The sequence below is a fragment of the Homarus americanus genome, unplaced genomic scaffold, assembly GCF_018991925.1.
Source record: "Homarus americanus isolate GMGI-L3 unplaced genomic scaffold, GMGI_Hamer_2.0 scaffold19117, whole genome shotgun sequence".
In the NCBI taxonomy this organism is placed as follows: Eukaryota; Metazoa; Arthropoda; class Malacostraca; order Decapoda; family Nephropidae; genus Homarus; species Homarus americanus.
Genome location: NW_024754704.1, coordinates 4044296 through 4065271, shown reverse-complemented (window position 1 = coordinate 4065271; position 20976 = coordinate 4044296). Strand labels below are relative to the sequence as shown.

General features: G+C 38.0%; 1 protein-coding gene across 5 annotated transcripts in view; it reads right to left on the bottom strand.

Moving 5' to 3' along the window:
• Positions 1 to 1344: 1344 nt before the first annotated feature.
• LOC121855976 (acylamino-acid-releasing enzyme-like) overlaps positions 1345 to 20976 on the bottom strand; it is a 55484-nt gene continuing 35852 nt past the window's right edge. For 4 of the 5 annotated variants that reach the window (XM_042351194.1, XM_042351196.1, XM_042351193.1 and 1 more), the window contains 3 exons: positions 18355 to 18434; positions 10481 to 10690; positions 1345 to 1558 (listed from right to left, as the gene is read on the bottom strand). In XM_042351194.1, coding sequence (XP_042207128.1) covers positions 1447 to 1558; positions 10481 to 10690; positions 18355 to 18434 — 402 coding nt within the window. In that variant the 3' untranslated portion in view covers positions 1345 to 1446. Of the gene's footprint in view, positions 1559 to 10480; positions 10691 to 18218; positions 18299 to 18354; positions 18435 to 20976 lie in introns of all 5 variants that reach the window. The other variant, XM_042351195.1, reaches the window with a different exon arrangement.

Sequence of the window (20976 nt, the reverse complement as noted above, 5' to 3'; positions counted from 1 at the left end):
AAAACCACGACTTTAAGTGAAAACGATTTTACCATAGACACAATCATATAAATAGGGGCCATGTTCTTTGGGTACATTTCTGGTCAAAATTTTCTCACAACTTGCCACAAATGTTTCACTTTCAGCACTCTCCACATGTTCAGCATTCTTTCCATACTTTCCATAATGCCACTTCTGTTATGAGTTAACTTTGTACCAGATAATGGAGTAACACTTTTAACACATGATTTTATTAATAACAAAGCAAGGAGTTAACTTGAGGGTAGACTCTCACATTTTTAATACATTTGTTTCTCATTATTTGAGAGAGAATTTCCCATTTTTATTTATTTGTATGTGTTTTGTGTGTGCGTGACTATACACACACACACACATATATACTGTATGTGTATATATATATATATATATATATATATATATATATATATATATATATATATATATATATATATATATATATATATATATATATATATATATATATATATATATATATATACACACACACACACACACACACACACAATAGAAGTAAAAGAAATTGCTGTCTCTAGAATGAATGGCACCCTGCAACTGGTGAATCATAATCCAAACTTTTCTTAATATTAGATTTATTTATGGAGAACAGGAAATTTTATAGTACTGTAATATCTCCATTGGCCAGAATCCCTCAAACCTGGAACTCTCCAATACCCAAAACTGAAATTTTCTCAAAATGATTCCCAACGCCGAAATTTTCTGGAAAATTACGTCTTTCGGAATAATTTTCCTAAGGGCACATTTTCCGTACCCCCCTCCAAAAAAAATTCTCGATACCCGGGGATGGGGGATTTTTTCCGGGTTCGAGAGATGAAAATCAGGCGCATTTTCCGGAAATTTCCAGGGATGGGGGATATTTTTCCGGGTTTGAGAAATGACGTACAGTAATGGGCAACTTCCGAAACTTATGAGAAAATTTTTGTTACCCGGAAAATTCCGGGGATGAGGGATTTTTTCCGGCTTTGAGCGAGTCGTCTCATTCCTGGAAATGCTGTGCAACCAATTGTTCCGGCTAATGGAGATATCACTGTACATGGATTCATGTTGTCAAATATATTTTTTGAAAATAAATCAAAGAAGTTTTTTATCTCCTCTGAGTACAAAAACACAAAAACAAAACTAAAAACAGTATTTGTCAAACTTGGAGTTTTAAGCTGTTTTATATATATATATATATATATATATATATATATATATATATATATATATATATATATATATATATATATATATATATATATATATATATATATATATATATATATATATATATATATATATATATATATATATATATATATATTATTTGGTATTAGAACAAAAATTGTACACAGTATATAAAAAGTATCAAATCAAAGACTTGATATTTTCTTTTCCTTAATCTCTATAAAACAGACAGACCTTTAATTAGGATGATGGTGTGTGTTGGTGCTTCTCAAACCAGAGGGCAGTATGGATAAGGCAATCTACCTCTGAGTCCACTTTGTTTAAAGGGTGACAATCATCATATAAGTGGAGCCTGGAAACAAAATAATAAATATATGTTAATGACAACTATAATAAGCACATTTTCCATGCATTATCTTTTCTTAAATATTAAAAAAGTACTCATAATACATATCATTGGCTATGAAATTATTCCTGAAATGAAGACGTGGATGGTAACGAAGTATATTTACTTCATCACCAAGTTCAAACAACTTTTCTTTCAATACCTTTACCCAAATAATGTTTCAGACAACTAATTTACTTATTTTGGGAGCTTCTCATTACTGTACAGCACTGTACTTTATTCTGGGTTCTGGCCTGTTACTCACCTCACCGCACTTGACTACACAACACAAGAGATAATTGTACATTATGAGTCATAGCAAGTTTGTAAGCTTGTTTTTAAGATAAAACGGTGGGATTTGTTGCATTAGCATTGTAAATAGAATGCACTACACTATCACAATGTGGTGCAATCTCCTTGCAAGTTATACGTTTTTCCACCCTCCCACCCACTCCAGCAACACGAGGCATGGTTCAAAACTCTCACATAACTGTTATGAAAAAGCAAATCACTTTGATAAACGAGAAATCTGCACAAACCATGAGAAAATGCAAGGGAAATGTGGATCCTGCATCATTGAAACACAAAGGGAGACTGGTGTGGTAACCTAACCTTGGAGGGCAGTCTACATAGTTGCCAGACTGTGCCGACGCTGTCAAATGTGAACCTTGTGTATCGTGTGTTCATATGCAAACAAAATTATTTAATTATAATTTTTGTCTTCATACACAAATATGCATATGAAAACCCTAAAGCAATTATTTTTATCATGCACAATTTTGCGTATGAAAACCCCAAGAGTGTTTTAAGGGGCTCACGAAGCTCATTGCACTCACTCTGAGATGTAACATGTCAGGGCCAGGGCTCTTATGGACATCTAGCTTTGACAATTTATTTCTTATACACTTCTGAGAACACAATGTAATATTAAAGCACCTGCTAGTGAGTACAGTATAGTGTACTGTATATGCACAACAATTTAAAAAATGGCTACTGTACAGTTAATTTGTACAGTGAAAGGGTTAAGGAAAAGATTGGTTTTCGTTCCCACTGAATTGTACCCTTTATGTGACAGTATTAATAACTACATCATATCCACTAAACATCCATATCACCTCTACCACACACCCACATAATCTTCACTAAACATCCAATGATCCACATCATATCCACAAAACATCCACTTCCTCTCACATTACTCAAACTGGGAGGCCACACTTGCCATGTACAGATACAAACCAAAGTTTCTTTACCCTCCTGGCTGGAAGGAAGGTAAAGCTTAGGTAGAAGAAAGGCCAGGTGAATGGGCATACAATCGTTCAGTAGTTTGGTGATGAGGCATGATGTGGAGGGGCTCACACACCAACATCTCAACACACAAAACACATGAGCATGGGTATAAAATATGATTCAAAACACTGACATTATGAGGCGCTCAGCATTAGAGAGGGGGTGAAGCAACACCCTGGCCAAAATGCGTTCTTTGGTGGATATCCATATTTTCACCTTTCCTCTACATGTTGGCATTGGATGTAACCCTCTAGCTGGAATAGAAATATGGTAGAAAGTCCTTCAAAAATAAGGTGTGATTTCGCCTTAGGCCTGGAGCTACTTATCTGGCTGTACGCTCAATCAAAGAAGGTGGCAACATCCCGTTCAGAGCGAGAGAAGCGCAAGCCAATGACAGCATGCCTCCCTTGGACCATACCCCCCGAGGAAGCCAATCACAATGGATTTACCTTTGCTACGTCACAGCTCCTCGGCCAATCCGCACACCCAAATGCTGCCTCCTTGTTAGTTTTGGCGCATTGTATAGCATCAGGAGGTTCAGTGTACTTTATACAGCTATTTTTGATAACTTTCGGCGCAACATTGACGTTAATCGTGTTCCACAGGCATGAGAAGTGCTGCGCAATATCTGCCTGATATTAGAGCAAGACTCGAGTGAGGCCAGGCCTTCTGATGTGGGTTCTGGAGCCTATTATTCCTGAGCATGTGCTTAGTGATGACAGTGCTCATGTGGACACCCCAGGAATGCCTGGTGATAGTGATTTTGGTATACTCATAATGCAAAAAGTGACTGCTATGTATCACAAGACCTTTTTGCAGACTGTTCCGGTACAGAGTTACGTGACATGCACTGACGGCAATAATGACGATGAAGGTGAAGATGAAAATGATGAAAGTGAGTTTAATGGTAACACAAACAGTGACACTAATGTATCACAACAAGAACATAAGAGACTGTGAGGAGGTAGAAGCGGACAGTGACGAGACATGCATTGACCTTGATAGTGATAAAAGTGAGCCTGACCCAACGAATGCTAGTGAAAGTGAACCCATAACTCAGTATTATAATGAAACTGAACTGTTACCGGCATCAATAATCAATGATTTAGATGATGAAGAATCTCTGTGGCGATTTTTAAAGAGTGCAGAGAAAGACTTTGATCAGTACATGATTGATTATGACGAGGCCGTTAAAGTTATACGCACTCCTCAGGATTTACGTAACTTCAAGTTTCTACGATCTTCAGGGATAATAAAACAAAGGAACTAAACAAAGTAAGATTGTATCATAATACTGTTTTTTACCAAAGATTATGCAAACTTTCTCCGCCTTTGTATTCATATATTAATTATGTTAAGGGAGGGGTAGGTTAATGGTAGTGGGGGGATAAGTGTAGTGGTGTTTCCTACACACTATTATACTTAACAATATTATAAATCTTTGGCTAATAATAGGGATGGGGGGTGTAAGACGAGTGTTGTTTTTGGTGATCATTAACTTGTTTTACAGTATTAGCCCACAATAATAAGAAAATTTTGCAGAAAAACGCGATTATTGTTGGTTTGAAGATCAAACAACCATACATCACGGGTAGTTATTCTCATTCAACTCGCAATAAATAATAACTATTGACAGTACTAACTTTCAGTTTTCACAGTTCGCTAGGAGAGGGATTGAGCTGCACGATAAAAAATTAACCCTCTAGCTTAAAAAAAAAAGTTATGGGTGTTTGAACTTTGAAAAACTTTAAACGAGTTTTTCTCAGCTTTTTCAGTTTGGCGCTTCAACCCCCCTTGTAATGCGGAGCGCCTCATATGGCATGTTGGTAGGACTATAATAATTTTATGAACAATACCACGTGCACTTAGACAGTCATTCCCCTCATTTATCTTTTTTACTCAAATTTGTAGTAACAGTATCATTATTATTATAATTAGTAGAACTGCCTGCAGAACATCTTTGTTTAAAGGGTGGAACATATGAGCTGTGGGGTAGGATGGAGGAGGAAAGGGGTCGCTGTGGTAGGTAGAAGGGGTTGTTAACCCAGTAACACAACATGTTATATCAGGAGTCACTGTCTATTGGATGTGACTTATTTTTTTATTTTGACCCGGTTGTTATAAATATTTTAATCAATTGATAATGCTGCTTACCCTTCACAGTGTGATACTGTATATTGGCCCACATACACAAATATTCACTTTTTTAGACTACTATTATTAAAATCATTGTTGAACACTCATCAAATTTCATATGAACTACATACCATAATTTTCCAATATCGAGGAATATCCCAGTCACAAAATTTATATGCAACATACTCAGCAAAGATATGAAAAAGTATGGAATGAGTGTGCTAACTGTGCATTGTATTCTTCACCTATGAAACTAATACACTATGCCAAAAGGTCTTAATACCTTGTCCAACCCCCCCCCCCCTTCCCTCCTGGGCCTCGCTGACCTCCTGCAGTCGGATTGGCATATTTCTGGCTGACGTCAGATGCTCTCCCATACTTATTTCGTCTTGTCTCAACCGCCTCCCTGGTCTTCTCTGGAACTCCCCATTCTCAGGCCATAGTTCCCCACAAATTTTTAATTGGATTACAGTCACACCCCTTTGTAGGCCAGTCAAGAATCAGAACCTCAGGGTACCGATTGAACTAATCTGTGACTGGCCAGCTGTTGTGACTGGGGAGCGGTCTTGCACCAGTTTGATGATGTTTGGTCCCGAGAGGGAGTAAGCTCAGATGGAAGGCAGGAGAGTAGTCTCAATAATATTTATATATTCATCAGCGTTAAGATGTCCTTCAATGGTGATAAACTCTCTGGGACCCAATGCCCACATCCAACCATGAAACAAAATGGTTACCTAGCTGCTCCTTGATGTCTCATGGATGTTTCTGGCATCATAGTGAGTGTTTGACATTTGCCAACAATGTCTGCCAGTCACTGCCACAGGTGAAAAACATTTCTCACTGGATGCGAAAACATTCAAAATTATTTTCTACATTAATTTAAGAAATCTCAGACATCTGCCATAACAACAAAGAAATATGTAAACCTAACCTTGTTGAGAATTTACTCCTTAATGCTGAGATCTGACCAGTCACTGCTTCATGCGTAAAACAAACACCTGAAACAGATGGTTCGAGACCGGACCAGGTTTCACAGGGCTCAGTGGTAACATACAATGTATACAATGTTATGAATACATTTGTTCTGCAGGTGCGAATCATGTCAGTGTTTTTAATTCTATTTCATACATATGTGTTGAGGTGCTGGTGTGTGAGCCCCACCATCATTGTGTTTCATCACCAAACTACTGAATGAGTGTATGTCCATTCGCCTGACCTTTCTTCAACCTAGGCTTCGCCTTCCCTCCAGCCAGGGGGGGTAAAGAAACTTTGGATCATGACTGTACATACATATGCATATCAGGATTTGGGAAACTTCTAGAACCTTTGGGGAGACTTGCAGTTGTCCGAGCCACAGAGGATAAACTTATAGCAGAGGTGTGTGCAGATGCATGTGTTCAGTACTTGGATTAAACTGAAGTAAGCCTAACTAGATAAATTGCCAGATGTGCTATAGCCAACCATGCACTGACTCGACACAATGTTCTTTTTGTTTTCTTATTTTATATTCTTACGATATCTTTATTTTAAATCACATTAAAGTGATAAAAAAAAATTCCACAACTTAGTTTTTTTTTTACATGCAACAATGGCAACATGCGAAGCCATCTCACAGGACACAGAGGACTGGTGACATGTGTTATGTTTTGAGTTGCACACTTTGTTCTGAATAACTGAAATCAAAATAAACAACAATGGTGATGCATTCTTGATGGATTCCATTAATTTTCTTAGCTTATTTTCATTACTTTTCAATCTTGAAAAGACTATAGAACCCTTTTGTCCTGAATTTTTCTAAATCACTAAATGAAGGATATATATACTTTTTTTTACCCACAATAAGGCATACTAAGACAAATTACATATATCAGTGGAACCACATTATGGAAAAACTAACATTTAAAAAGATCAGAATCACAATGAAATATTACACAGCCCCTGAAAATTGGTGGATGAGTGTGACAGACTTGGTCGCTCCAGCGAACAACCGTCAGCAGAGGTGGGAAAATGTGATGTTGTTCTCAGTTATATTTCCTGCCTCTGCTGACGGTCGTGTAATATTTCAATGTGATTCTGATCTTTTAAAATGTTGTTTTTACATATTGGAGTATTACTGATACATAATTTGTCTTAGTTTGTCTTATTGTTGGTAAAAATAAGTATACTGTATATTAAATGCATCCTCCAAAAGCGTCAATTTGCTACCAGAGTTTAACAGTTAATTCATGTATAAGATTTCTGATAAACTTCCTACATGCTCATGTTTGAAATAATAAATGTATGTACGGTATCTTTATGTAATTTTGCTAAATATCTTTCTCGTCAGAAACGGTCATCCCAACGATTATATTATTAATAAACTCATTTAAAAATACATCATTACTTCAGGATAAAATCGGACAGGTTTGCAACAGCCAATCAGCTGTAACTCTTAAGAAGGGGGCGGGGCATCTTTTCTCAGCTGGGAAAAAACGCGCTATAGGACTCATTCTCCTATCTCACATATTATATAAATTAACAAACTATTTACCTTAACCCCAAAAAGATAAACTCATACAGATACTGTATGCTGTTTTTTCTTGTGTTACCAAACTATATTTATAAAAAAAAGAAAGAAAAAAAATCCTAATGCCAGTTTAAAGTGACTAAAAATACTGTACTAAACTTTTTCATATACAGTACTGCTTAGTATACCAAACTTTTTTTCTGATTCGTTTTACACCCAAGAACCTCCCTATACCGAAATAGTTGCCCAACAATTACAGTACCCGGAAAAATTCTGGGGCTGTGCAATTTTTTCAAGGTTAGAGAAAATTCCTGGAACAGCTCTGCACCAATTAATCTGGCTAACAGGGATATCACTACAGTTATATGTATTTTTATTAAAGCCTCCAAGATTACAAAATGCATTTAGGATATTACAGTACAGTACTCCCTCTTTATCGACGGGGGTTACGTTCTGTAGACGGCCGTCGATAAAGAAACCGTCGATACCGTGATGGTTACGTAATTTTTCTAACTATTATTAGCATATGTTGAATAAATGTACCTTTAAGCATTAATGCGTTCCTTTACACATAACCTTAAATAATAGTGTATAAATAATAATATAATAAGTGGACAAAAATACTAGCAAACTTACGATTTCATTTATTGAAGTGAACATCGGTCCTTACAGTAAACAATACAGTGTACAGTATATACAAGTGTGATGATTGAGGCTTATTAAAAGCCTGACCAGTCAGATGAGTATGATGAGTCAAGGTCTGCATCTTCTTGAGGGGTGTGGGCAGGTACTGCGTCTTGTTGTTGTGAGGTGCCGGCAGCTTCTACGTCTTGTTGTTGTGAGGTGTCGGCAGCTTCTGCCTCCTGTTGCAGGATGCCGGCAGGTTCGGCGATGGCAGGCACTCGGCGACTGAAGAAGTTGGTGATGGTGGTCTGTGCTTTCTTGCTTCTCATTTCCCTCTGCAGTTCTATATATGGCAACATAACATTTTCAATAGCTCTCTTTGCTTTAAGGGACCTATCAAGGGAGGGATCAATGTCATAGAGACGAGCAGAGAGGGCCTTACTCATTCTTATTACTTCACCAAGATTATCTAAAGTTAAGTTCTTATTTTCATCATCACTCACTTCATCTTCTGTTTCATCCTGCAGCTCCACTAATTGTTCTAGTTCATCACTTGTAAATGGATCCCCAACATTTCCCAATAACTCTTCTTGCACCTCTGCCGCTGTTAAGTCAGAGAACCCTTCACCTCCAACTTCATTTGCCATAGTTATTATGTTGCGTAACTGAGGCTCGGCTGTTGGGAACCCTGTGAATGTTGGGACAATTTCAGGCCACAATTTTTTCCAACATGATCGGACACAGTTCTGCGACAGTTCATTGTGGCTTTCAGCGATGAAGTTTATGCACTGTGCAATATCAAATTTCTTCCACATTTCTCTGGGTGTCACATCAGCATCCTTATCAAGGCACTCACGAATCATGCTGAAAGTCTTCTCTGCATATTTAGCCTTAAACACGACAATGACTCCCTGGTCCATTGGCTGGATGATGGAGGTGGTGTTTTTTGGCAGGAAAACCACCTCAATGTTGGGGTGGGCAGTCTTGAGTTCTTCAGAGTGGCCAGGGCAATTATCTAGATATAATACCACTTTGAACTCCATGCCAAGTTCATCCAGATAATCTTTCACCTCTCTAGCAAAGCAGTTTTTCAGCCAATCCACGCACAAATCAGATGTCATCCACGCTTTCTTGTTGTTCCTGTGGAAAACTGGTAGCAAGTTCATGTTTTTATTTTTGAGAGCCCGAGGTCGTGCGGCAGTGTATAACAACATGGGCTTAATCATATGCCCTGCCGCATTCCCACATAGCATCACTGTCACTCGGTCCTTCGCAACTTTAAATCCAGGGGCACTTTTTTCCTCTTTAGAGATGTAGGTTCGGCGTGGCATCTTCTTCCACCATAGGCCTGACTCATCAGCATTAAAAACTTGTTCCGGCCTATAACCCTTTTGTTCTATGTGGTTAGCAAACTCTGCAGGGTATGCTTCCCCTGCCACAGTGTCTGCTGATGCTGCTTCGCCAGTCACTTTTATATTATGCAGCCCATAACGATGTCTGAATTTCTCGAACCATCCTTTGCTAGCTGCAAATTTTTTCAAATTGTCACCATCACCCTGATTATCACCATCACCCTGATTATCACCATCACCCTGATTATCACCATCACCCTGATCATCACCATCACCATCACCAACACCATGATCATCACCTTTAGAAAACTTATCATAAAGTTCCTTAGCTTTCTGCCTAATAAATTTCGAGTCAAGTGGTATGCGGCGGCGGTTTAGGTCCTCTATCCAAATGTTCAGTGCTTTTTCCATTTTAATGAGGGCATCATCACGCACATGGCTTGTCACTTTTGATGTCACTGGTGCACTTGAAGCTAAAGCGTGCTTCAGATCCTTTGCACGTCGTTTAATTCCACGCACACTGGATTCGTTGAGCCCAAAGTGGCGGCCAACAGCTGCGTAGCTCATACCGCTGTCGAGTTGTTTCAGCACTTCAATCTTCTCATTCAGCGTCAGCACTCGTCTTGCCCTCTTAGGTGTAGATCCAGAGGGAGCAGCAGGTCGTTTGGGAGGCATGGTGATATAAGTTGATGTGATGAACCACCAGCAAAAGTTGAAAATCAAAGACTGTTGCCCACGCGGCTTGGCTGATGTCTGTGTTCAGGGAAGGCGGGCCGCGGGTAGACGCTAGTCACGCCACTAGTGCCGCCTGGCGGCGAAAGTACAAACAAGGCCCGCAGAGTTCAAATAAAGCCAAAATAAAAATCTGTCTAAATAATCCGTCGATAATCGAAACCGTCGATAAAGAGGGAGTACTGTACTTGGTATCCATATGTCTCATAGCAAAAACTGTAAGAAAATAGAAAGCCAAATTCTACTTACTCTGTATGGACACCCCGAGCTAGTAGCATCTTGTAGAAATTCACACTCTGTGAAGGAGGAACACGGGCATCATTCTTCCCAACCAGAAGCAGGACTGGAGCCTTCAGAGAGTCGATGTGATTGATAGGTGACATCTCCAACATTTTGGAAAGCGTTGCTCCATCTGGCACTTTCCCATGTTGATGTGGAAAGCCAGTCTCAACAAATGTCCTGAGAACAAAAAAATAAAAATAAAAATTAAAGAGTAGAAACAAGCTTGAAGGTTAGAATTAAGCAATATAATATACAAGAGTACACTTATTTACCCACAAGTATACTTTAAAGCTGGCCACCCTTCACTAGGCAACTCCAGTACGTATAGTAAACCCTCAAAATCCAGACTATAAGGGGGGAACACTTGTCCAAAAAGCCGATTGTCCGTATCTTCTGGCGAATGTATTAAATGCATAAAAACGATAAATAATGGGGGAAAAAATACAGCACAGTGGTCCCTTGGTTAACGAACACAATTCGTTCCACAGAGTCGTTCGTTCACCGAAAATTTTGTAAACCAGATCTATTATTTCAATGGGATATTGGGTAATTGGTTCCAACTCACAGAAAAAGTATACATTAAATATAAACTAAATATAAACTAAATACAGTACTGTACTGTACAGCATACTGTACAATAATAAATAAAAAGCAATAGAATATACAGTTGTACCACGCTTTACGCGGTCAATTGAACCCACAGGGTACCGCGTTAAGTGAACAACAGAACATATGGGATTAATTCCAATAGAGACTGGCCCGAACCCCAAACTCCACTTTTTGATGACACACAACTATGTTGTAGTAAAAATATTATCTTAACTTTATGATGGTATGCACACACAATTAATAATTAAGAGAAATATCAATAATATTAGGTTTTTTAACACTTACTTTAGTAGAAAAGATGGCTGGGCACACGGGGATGGGGGGTTGGTTCCGAGGCAGAGGGCAGATTATTGGCCCTCACCTGTATCACTTGTATCAATTGTATCACTATCCACCACAGAGGCTTGCAGGGCCTCTTTGTCAAACCCCTCAAAGTCCATATAAGTCCATATCCTCACTATAATTATCACTATCACTGACTTGGGCCGGCTGTGGTGGGTGGCGGGTGAAGAACTCGGTAATGTTTTGATGACTGGGCGACCTTGTGCGCATCGTGCCCGTGCCGCTTCCCGCGTATATGAGTAGATGAACCGCGTTAAGTGAAAGTTCGGTTCTGGCGAGGCACCGCGTATATGAGAAATCGCGTTAAGTGAAACCGCGTAAAGAGGGGTAATACTGGACTGTATTTTAACTTACTTTGAGGTGTGTGTGTCGTATTCCCGGCAGCTTTGTTTACATATCAAACAGCTGATTGTAGAGGCAGTCGATGATGACATGCCATATTCTTTACAGAGTGCACTGGTTCTAATGCCTTTTTCGTGTTCCATAATAATTTCTGCACCGTATATTATCAATATGTTAAGTAAATTTCAGAATGACCAATAATTTGAATGTAAAAATGCAAAAATATTCAAGAGACCAACAAACTGGATGTTCACTCCACTGTAAACAAAGTTAAACCGAGAAGCATTGTTGGGTGATTCAATCAGCTGATTGGCACACAAAAACTGCTCCTGTACCATATAATTATCAATATGTTAACTAAATTTCAGAATGACCAATAACTTTTAACATAAAAAATGCAGAAATACTCAAGAGACCAACTTTCTTGATTTTTACTCCACTGGAAACGAATGTAAACATAGAACTGTTTACTGTACAGTGGTCCCTCGGTTAACGAGCACAATTCGTTCTAGAAGGTTGTTCGTTAACCAAAACCATTGTTTCAATGGGTTTTGGGTAATTGGTTCCAGCTCACGGAAAATTGCCTAAAGTCAACAAAAAAGGTAGTAAAGTACACTTACTTTGAGGTGTATATGTAGAAGGCTCCTGGATGATGATGATGATGGGAATTAGAATGGGGGTGGAGGAAAAGGGAGAAGAGAAGGCATTGGGGTGGAAGAGAAGTCACCCCATGGTGCCATTTCGCCCATAAAACTTTAGTTCACTTGGTGTAATTCAAGATTATTTTCTTTAAATCAACACCGCACTGCATTATATATTGTCATTATGTAAAATAAATTTCAAAATGACCAATAATTTGACTGGAAACACAAAAAAGCATTTATGTTGAAGAGAGTCTGAAGCATGATGTTAACTCCACTGAAAAGACACGGAGACTAACGCCTGTATGGTGTGTTGACAGGCTGTTTGGCGCACAAAAAACTAGTTTCCCTGTACAGTACTTAAATTATGTTAAATAAATATTTAAATGACTAAAAATTTTAACATAAGACTTTTAAAATTATTGAATAGTACAAACTTTTTTATATTTACTAAAATAGCGAGGAATTTAAGCCCTAGAACTGATTACTGTATTGGCGGACTAATATGATAGCTAGTGTGCAAGCAAAAACATGTTGAGGGGCGCTTGTAAGGAATTCGTTAATCGAGGGAATGTTCGTTAACCGAAGTTAAGAATCTTAAGGAAGGTAACCGAGGCACTCGTTAACTGAGGGATCACTGTATTGGCGGATTGGCCGATCAGCTAATGCGCACAACAAAACGTGTTTGTAGTAAGGATTTCGTTAATCGAAGTTTTGTTAGTTAATCATTCTGAAAATCCTTATAGGAGCCAATTCGTTAATCGAACCGTTCGTTAACCGACTGACTCAATTTACGTCCATCCGCACTTACGACCTGCTCTGACCGTACAACCGTCCGCCGCAGTCGTGACCAATTTTTTTTTCAAAAGACGCGCGTATTTTCTATACCAAAACGTTTCCGTCCTATACGAGAGCGTGGCTTGGGTCACCGCGTGGGAACAGCTCCCACTCAGTAAAGCGCTTAGTTGGTGTTTGGCTATCGTATCCTATACTGATCGCGCTGTGTACTTACGTTATTATCGTATTTAATTGACTTTATAATGACTGGAAAGCGTACAAGTGAGAGTGTTGGTGGTGCTCAGAAGAAAAGGAGACAGGCAATTACTTTTGAGATGAAAATGAAGATGATAATGCAATATGAGAATGGAAAAAAATGTAGCAACAATCTCACGTGACCTAGGTTTCTCGCACTCGACCATATCCACTATTCTGAAGGACAAGGAATGTATTTGTGATGTAGTGAAAGGAACAACACCTATAAAGGGAACTATAATTTCGAAGAAAAGACAAGGTCCTATTCACGATATGGAAAAATTATTGGTGATATGGATAGAAGACCAGATACAGAATCGTGTACCCTTAAGCCTTCTCTAACCATACAGGCTAAGGAAAGAAGCCTGTTCCAAAGCCTGAAGGAGCAGGCAGGAGATGAATGTGAGCAAACCTTTACAGCAAGTCATGGGTGGTTTAACAGATTTAAAAAATGCTACAGTTTACACAATGTTAAGGTGAGTGGAGAGGCAGCTAGTGCCGATGTTGGTGCTGCCGAAGCTTTTCAGGAGGAGTTAGATGATGTGATTGTGGAAGAGAATTATTTGCCTGAGCAAATATTCAAAGTGGATGAGACTGGATTATTGTGGAAGCGCATGCCTGAGTGGACATACATCCACAAAGAGGCGAAAACAATGCCAGTATTCAAGGCATTCAAGGACAGAATTACAATTCTGTTGGGGGGAAATGTTGCTGGTTTCAAGCTAAAGCCCTTCATGATCTATCATTCAGAGAACCCCAGGGCTTTTAAACATGTCAGCAAGCACACACTGCCAGTGTTTTATCGCAGTAACAAGAAAGCCTGGATGACCATTGTACTGTTTGAGGATTGGTTCATGAATTGTTTCATTTCTCGAGCCAAGGAGTATTGTTTGCAACAACGGATTCCATTCAAGATGTTGCTGATTTTGGATAATGCTCCGGGACACCCACCACACCTGGACGACATGCACCCTGATGTTAAGGTAGTGTACAATCCACCTAACACTACCTCTATCATCCAACCCATGGATCAAGGTGCTATTGCTGCCTTTAGAGCGTATTATTTATGTACGATCTTCGCTCAGGCTGTTGCTGCTACTGAAGGTGAGAAAATGCTCAAGAGAGTTTTGGAAGGAGTACAACGTTTTGTCTTGTATAAAGAACATTAGTGCAGCATGGGATCAGGCTACAAAACATTGCATGAATGGAATATGGAAGAAAGTCCTGAAAAGATATGTGAACAGTTTTAGTGGATTTAATGAAAATGAAGTTATTTCAGATATTAGGTAAACAGCTTCAGTTAGAAATTGATAATGAAGATGTTGAACAGTTGGTTAAAATTTAGCAGAAGAGCTCAGTAACGAAGATCTCATCGAACTGGAAGCACACAAAGATGCAGAGGAAGAAGCCAGTCTAAATGTAGAAGAAGGACCTGCACCCCCCAAAAAGTTTTCAGTGAAGCAAATGGCAGAGGCATTTGCTACAATTCATAAAGGGATGCAAATGTTTGATGGCATGGATCAAAATTATGAGCGTTATGCCAAAGTTGACAGAATGATCCAAGATGCACTTGCTTGCTACAGAGAAATTTAAAATGAAAAGAAAAAGCAAACTGTGCACTCGAAATTGGACATCTATTTTAAGAAGTCCCCCAGTGCTGTCTCCTCACGCCCCACCAGTGGTGCCTCTTCACTCCCTCAAGATGATCCAATACCTTCAACCAGCAAGTTACCCCTGTACATAAACCTGTCTGAAGAAAGCGACATTGATGACCCACCCAGCCCTGTCTCCTCCTCTGCTTCATCCAATTAATAAAGTCTCCATGTATACCTGTAAATAGAAAATTATGGGGGCCTCGTGTGCATTCAGCTGACTACATTAAAGGTAAGTGCTCAGTCACACTGTATCCATTCCTCATTATTTATTACTTTTACTGTACTGTATCCATTCCTCATTATTTAATACGTTTTGTGTATTGTATTTCATTGTAATTTTTTTTTTTTTTTTTTAATTTTTTTTTAATCTATGTCGGACTTAAGACCATTCCAACTTACGACCTGGATTTGGGTCCCGAACCCCGTAGTAAGTCGGGGAGCACCTGTACTGTAATTTATGGCATATAAGATGCATCCCCCATTTTAACGGGGAGTATTTCGGAAAAAAGTTTTGTGTGTACAGTATTTTCCTCCTGAACCATAGTTTTCTAAAATAATACTGTATATACAGTACCAGTAAATGTGAGGGATAAATAAAAATAATATCAACAAATAAGTTACATAAAAAAATACAGTATTGCCCAACTAGTAAATAAATGCCAAATAAAAGTTTAACACAGTCACCATTTGCATACATTCCCTGCTTCACCATAGTAATGGTGGCCAGCTGGGACGCTACCTCCCTAGCAACGCTCCCCACCTCTACACTGTGCACCCTCCTCCCACTCCCTCATTGAGCCAGCTAACTCGTATGCAGAGAATTGTATATTCCCTTTATGTGTTCGCCTTTAGGTCAATTATTTCTTTTACTTCTTTCACTATGTATGTAGGATAGTGTGTGCATGTCATGTAACTGTGCAAAAATAAATGATGAGCGTTACGGATACCTACCCGAAAATACGAGTTGAAAAACAACCATAATACCTCACAGCTTGGCCCAGTAACCTGGTGATTACAGTGACGAGTCTAACCTAGCAACAATGCCATGATTAATCACAATTAAACACTATTATATCAGTAAACACTAATAATAACAGTAAATCCAGTTAACCTTATACCGTTCACTAAATCTGCCAACCAAGAGGAATACATATGAATGGATTGAAAAAAAAGTCACAGTAACAATGACTGCATGATAATAAAAAAATAATGATAATAATCCATGGTAGCAGTGTAACCACCAGAAGTGAGTTGTGTAAAAACTTTGTCTACATATGGAAAGAGATACAGTGCCATGACAATATACAGGTACCTCTCGTTTTGACCGTTTCTTTTGCCCGTTTTCGAATTAACACGAGGTCCAAAATCCAAAAAAATATTTAATTTACACAGTTCGTTCACAATAACACGCAGGAGGAGTCAGAATAAGTTGCACAATAAGTTGTAAGTGTGCATAAAGAAGCGGGTTGTATAAACGGGGCTGATGCGCACTCCCGTCTTGCCTCAGACGCCTCTCTCACTCACTGTTATATATACAGTATCTTTATTTTATTTTCACTACAGTATGTATTTCAAATGTAACAATAAATGTATGGAATAAGTTGTACATAAGTGTGATTTGCCCTTGTGTACAAGTGGTGTAAAGAAGGGTTATATAAGCAGGGCTGATGCACACTCCCGTCTTGCCTCAGACGCCTCTCTCACTCAGTTTTTTTGTACGAAATTTGATTTACACGAACTCTTCAAGAACGTAACCCTCGTGTAAATCGAGAAGTACCTGTACTCAGGGGTGGGCAGGGTTCCGCTAACCGCTAATTCGCGAAGCTAACTTTCTCGTTAGCGGACTAGCGTTTTCGCTAACTTTGGAAACCATTAACGGACCAATTAGCTTCCGCTGAATTTAGTTCCGCTAACTTTAAGTCCGCTAACAAAATTTATACATGTTTGTTCCTGTCTGTTATAAGCGTGTGACGCCGCGACGCGTGTCTCCAACAGCCAGTCAGGCACGCTAGGCTGACTGCGGGTTAGTACGTGTAAATGTGAATGGAATTTTTCGATAATTAAAGTTTAATACTTTTTTTTACAGTAAATAAAGACTGTCAGTGTATGTTGAAAGAATCATAGAATGTAATTGTAAACTAATGTATAATTTAATTTCTCATTTATTTGTTAATTTAATTAGGATTTTTTTTGTGTCAATATATTTGGTTATGCTAAGTATGCATAAGTTCATAACCAGGATGTCATCCAAGGTGTGCGCCAAACAAAATTTTCTAAAAAACTTACTTTTCATTAAAGTTTAGAGTTTTCTGTTTATTTACATGACTAAGACCAACAATAAGTTATATAAAAATGCACTGGTATAATGTGTACCCGGTATGTGGCTGGTATTGCATATTTACATGAATAATGAATAAGGCCGATAGGTTGTATGAGAATGCAAATTAATTATTTGTGAAATTGTATACAGTGTACACCTTGATAAGTTGATCATCATCTGGTCTTGACATGATGCTATTTGCTACCTATGCTATACAGTATTATAGTTATTGGATTCGTTTAATACTTTCTGTCTTTTCTTACAGTAAATAAAGATTATAAAGTGTATGTTGAAACTTGAATGTAAACTAATGTTTAATTTCAATTGTTCATTTAATTATTTGTGTACACATTGATCATCATCTGACCTTGGCATGCTATACCTTTTTGGAAAGCTCTATGTCTAAGCTACAAGACAACATATGAAAATTTCAGCTCTAAGTCTGTTTTAAGGGTTTTAGAGCCAAAAAACAATCAAACCGAAGCTTAATTCATATAATAAAAGTTAGCGGTTAGCATTAGCTTCCGCTATGTTTTTTAGCGGTTTAGCGTTAGCGAAGTTAACTTTTTAGTTAGCAGATTAGCGGTTAGCGAAGCTAACTTTTCCTTTAGCTGTGCCCACCACTGCCTGTACTGTAATTCCCTTAACATACTTTGTTGAGAATATTAAATTTTTTGCATTTTGTTTTTATTGCAAGTTTAAGTTAGCCACATAAAACTACACACCATGTTAGTTCAAATCTAGATCACAGCAATATTACTTACAAATCAGGGTTATCTTTACAACTCAAAGCTGATCCAAAGTCACTGGAGAGGTTTCTAATGGCCATAGCTTTGTAGAGTTCCTACAAATAAGAAAGAAAAATGAAGTACCTTGAAATGAAAGGTGTATCTTACTTACCAGTCAGGAATATCTGTCACATTTGTCATGGTAGAAATATCTGTGACAGGGTTCCTTGCAGACACAGCTTTATAAACTTCCTGAGAAAGACAAGCAAACATCTGATTAGAACAAACAAATAACATCTAGTGTAACTAGGTCAGTAATCTGACAATAAATAGCAAGTACAGTGGTCCCTCGGTTAACGAACGCCTTGGTTAACGAAATTTTGGTTAATGAATTACCTTCCATAAGAATATTCAATTCGGTTCATGAAAAAAATTTGGTTAACGAATTCCTTACGAATTCCTCTCAACATGTTTTCGCTTACTCACCAGCTGGAATATTAGTCCGCCAACACAGTAATCGGTTCTAGGGCTTAAATTTGTTCCCATTTGAGTAAATATCAAGAAGGTTGTACTATTCCATAATTTTCCAAGTTTTATAATATTTTTTTTAGTCATTTTAACAATTATTTAACATAATTGAAGTACAGGAAACTAGTTTTTAGTGCGCCAAACAGCCACTCAACTCACCAAACAGGCTTCAGTTTGCATCTCTGGTCAATAGAGGAAACATCTTGCTTGAGAATCTCTTGAACATAAATTATTTTTACATTTTTACAGTACAATTATTGGTCATTCTGAAATTTATTTTACATATTGACAATAAATAGTGCAGTGTTGATTTAAAGAAAATAATCTTGAATTACACCTAGTGAACTTAAAATTTTATGGGTAAAATGACGGCATGAAGCATGGGGTGATTTCTCTTCCACCCCCACTTCCTTCTCTTCTCCCTTCTCCTCCACCCCCACTTCTAATTCCCATCATCATCAACCAGGAGCCTTCTACATACACACCTCAAAGTAAGTGTACTTTACTGCATTTATTTTTACTTTGTATGTAATTTTCGGTGAGCTGGAACCAATTACTCAAAATCCCATTGAAACAATGTTTTCGGTTAACGAAATTTTCGGTTAACGAACAACCTTCTGGAACGAACTGTGTTCGTTAACCGAGGGACCACTGTACATAAAAGAGTAACATAAACATGATACAGAACAGTATGTCAATACAGACTTGTCACATATAACATACAAATGTAAAGTATGCAAATTAATTATATTCATGAAATACAATTTAAGCACAATTTGCAGTTAATAAGAATGAAGTCCTAACTCCAACCCAATCTTTCTTTTACAACATATAAAGGTACAGGATCTATTCCTCCTCTCTTACTCATACCCTCAGACATTCTGCCCCTTAATTATACAGAGTGTATTGCAACATGATGTCATAATTTCAGGGGATGACTCCTGGGGTCATTACCAGACAGAAATGTAATGTGAGCATTGGTCCAATACCCAATAGTTAAGGAGCTATACTATGGGGAGATGTTTGTACTATAATCAAGGGAATTAAAACAATGTGACAAATAACCAGCATTTTCATCACATAACCCATACACAATGTGCATATCTGCATATTCTTCGTTTGTGAATGTCATTGGTGTATCCACAGCTAATCTGATCAATGGCATACCACTAGGAGAGACATATGCACACCCTCACCACAGTCACTGCAAGCGTAGACGAGACCGAGGCTCTGGCTTACGTGATGATGCTTTACGGTTTGTAATGACGACCTCACTGTTTCAAATCAGTTTCATAAAGCTTGTATACATATCCCTTAAACTATGCGGGTTTAAACATCGGGGCCCTCGCCCCTCCACAGATTGCACTACGGGTTGTATGGGGAGGAAGGGAGGTTGCGTATGTGCGTCTGACAACTTCCACCACTGGCCGCAAGTGTGTTGCCCTGAGTGCTACGAGTGCTGCCTATTCTCTTCATATTTCTTATTTTCGAGATTATATTATATTTACATTATTTCTAAGTCACATTAAAGTATTGAAAATGATTTTTCCACAACTTTTACAATGTCATTATGTTACAATGGCAACATGCATTACCATCTCTCGTAGGCCGTTGGTGACTGGCAGGTCAGCCAGCTGACTCTTGGCACGCATCTCAGAATTTTTTTTTTAACAATTATTCTAATCTACAAAAATGATATGGCTTAGAAACAGAGAATATAATACAAAACTATAAAATAAGAAAAATGAAGAGCATGGCATGTATGTGTGTGTAAGTGGTGGGTTATAGCTACATTTTCGACTCGCCAGCCTAGCTGCCGCATTTATTGTTGTTTTTAATGAAACCATATGAGTTGTAAAAAAATCATTAAAATACTTTAATGTGGCTAGGAAATAAAGAAAATATAATTTAAAACAAGAAAACAAAAAGCATGGGTGTGTTTATGTAAGAAGTGAATGTGTCTATTATCCAAGTATTAATATTTTTTATAAAACCTACTTTATAATCCTGCTTTTATTGTAACACCAAAACCATTTCATCAGAAATTGTCATGTAGATAGATAGAAATTACCATTGTAATAAATATATTTGCCAAGTAGACATGATACTGACAGCTCTGTCCTCTTGTTCCACCTTAATACAACCCGTGTTGTAGTGCTTCCCTCCCTTATCATAATTATGTATATCAACTCCACTGTAAAGTATGTATATACTTATAATATAAATGTAAAAAAATTAATAAAATAAAAATAATAAAAATAATGAC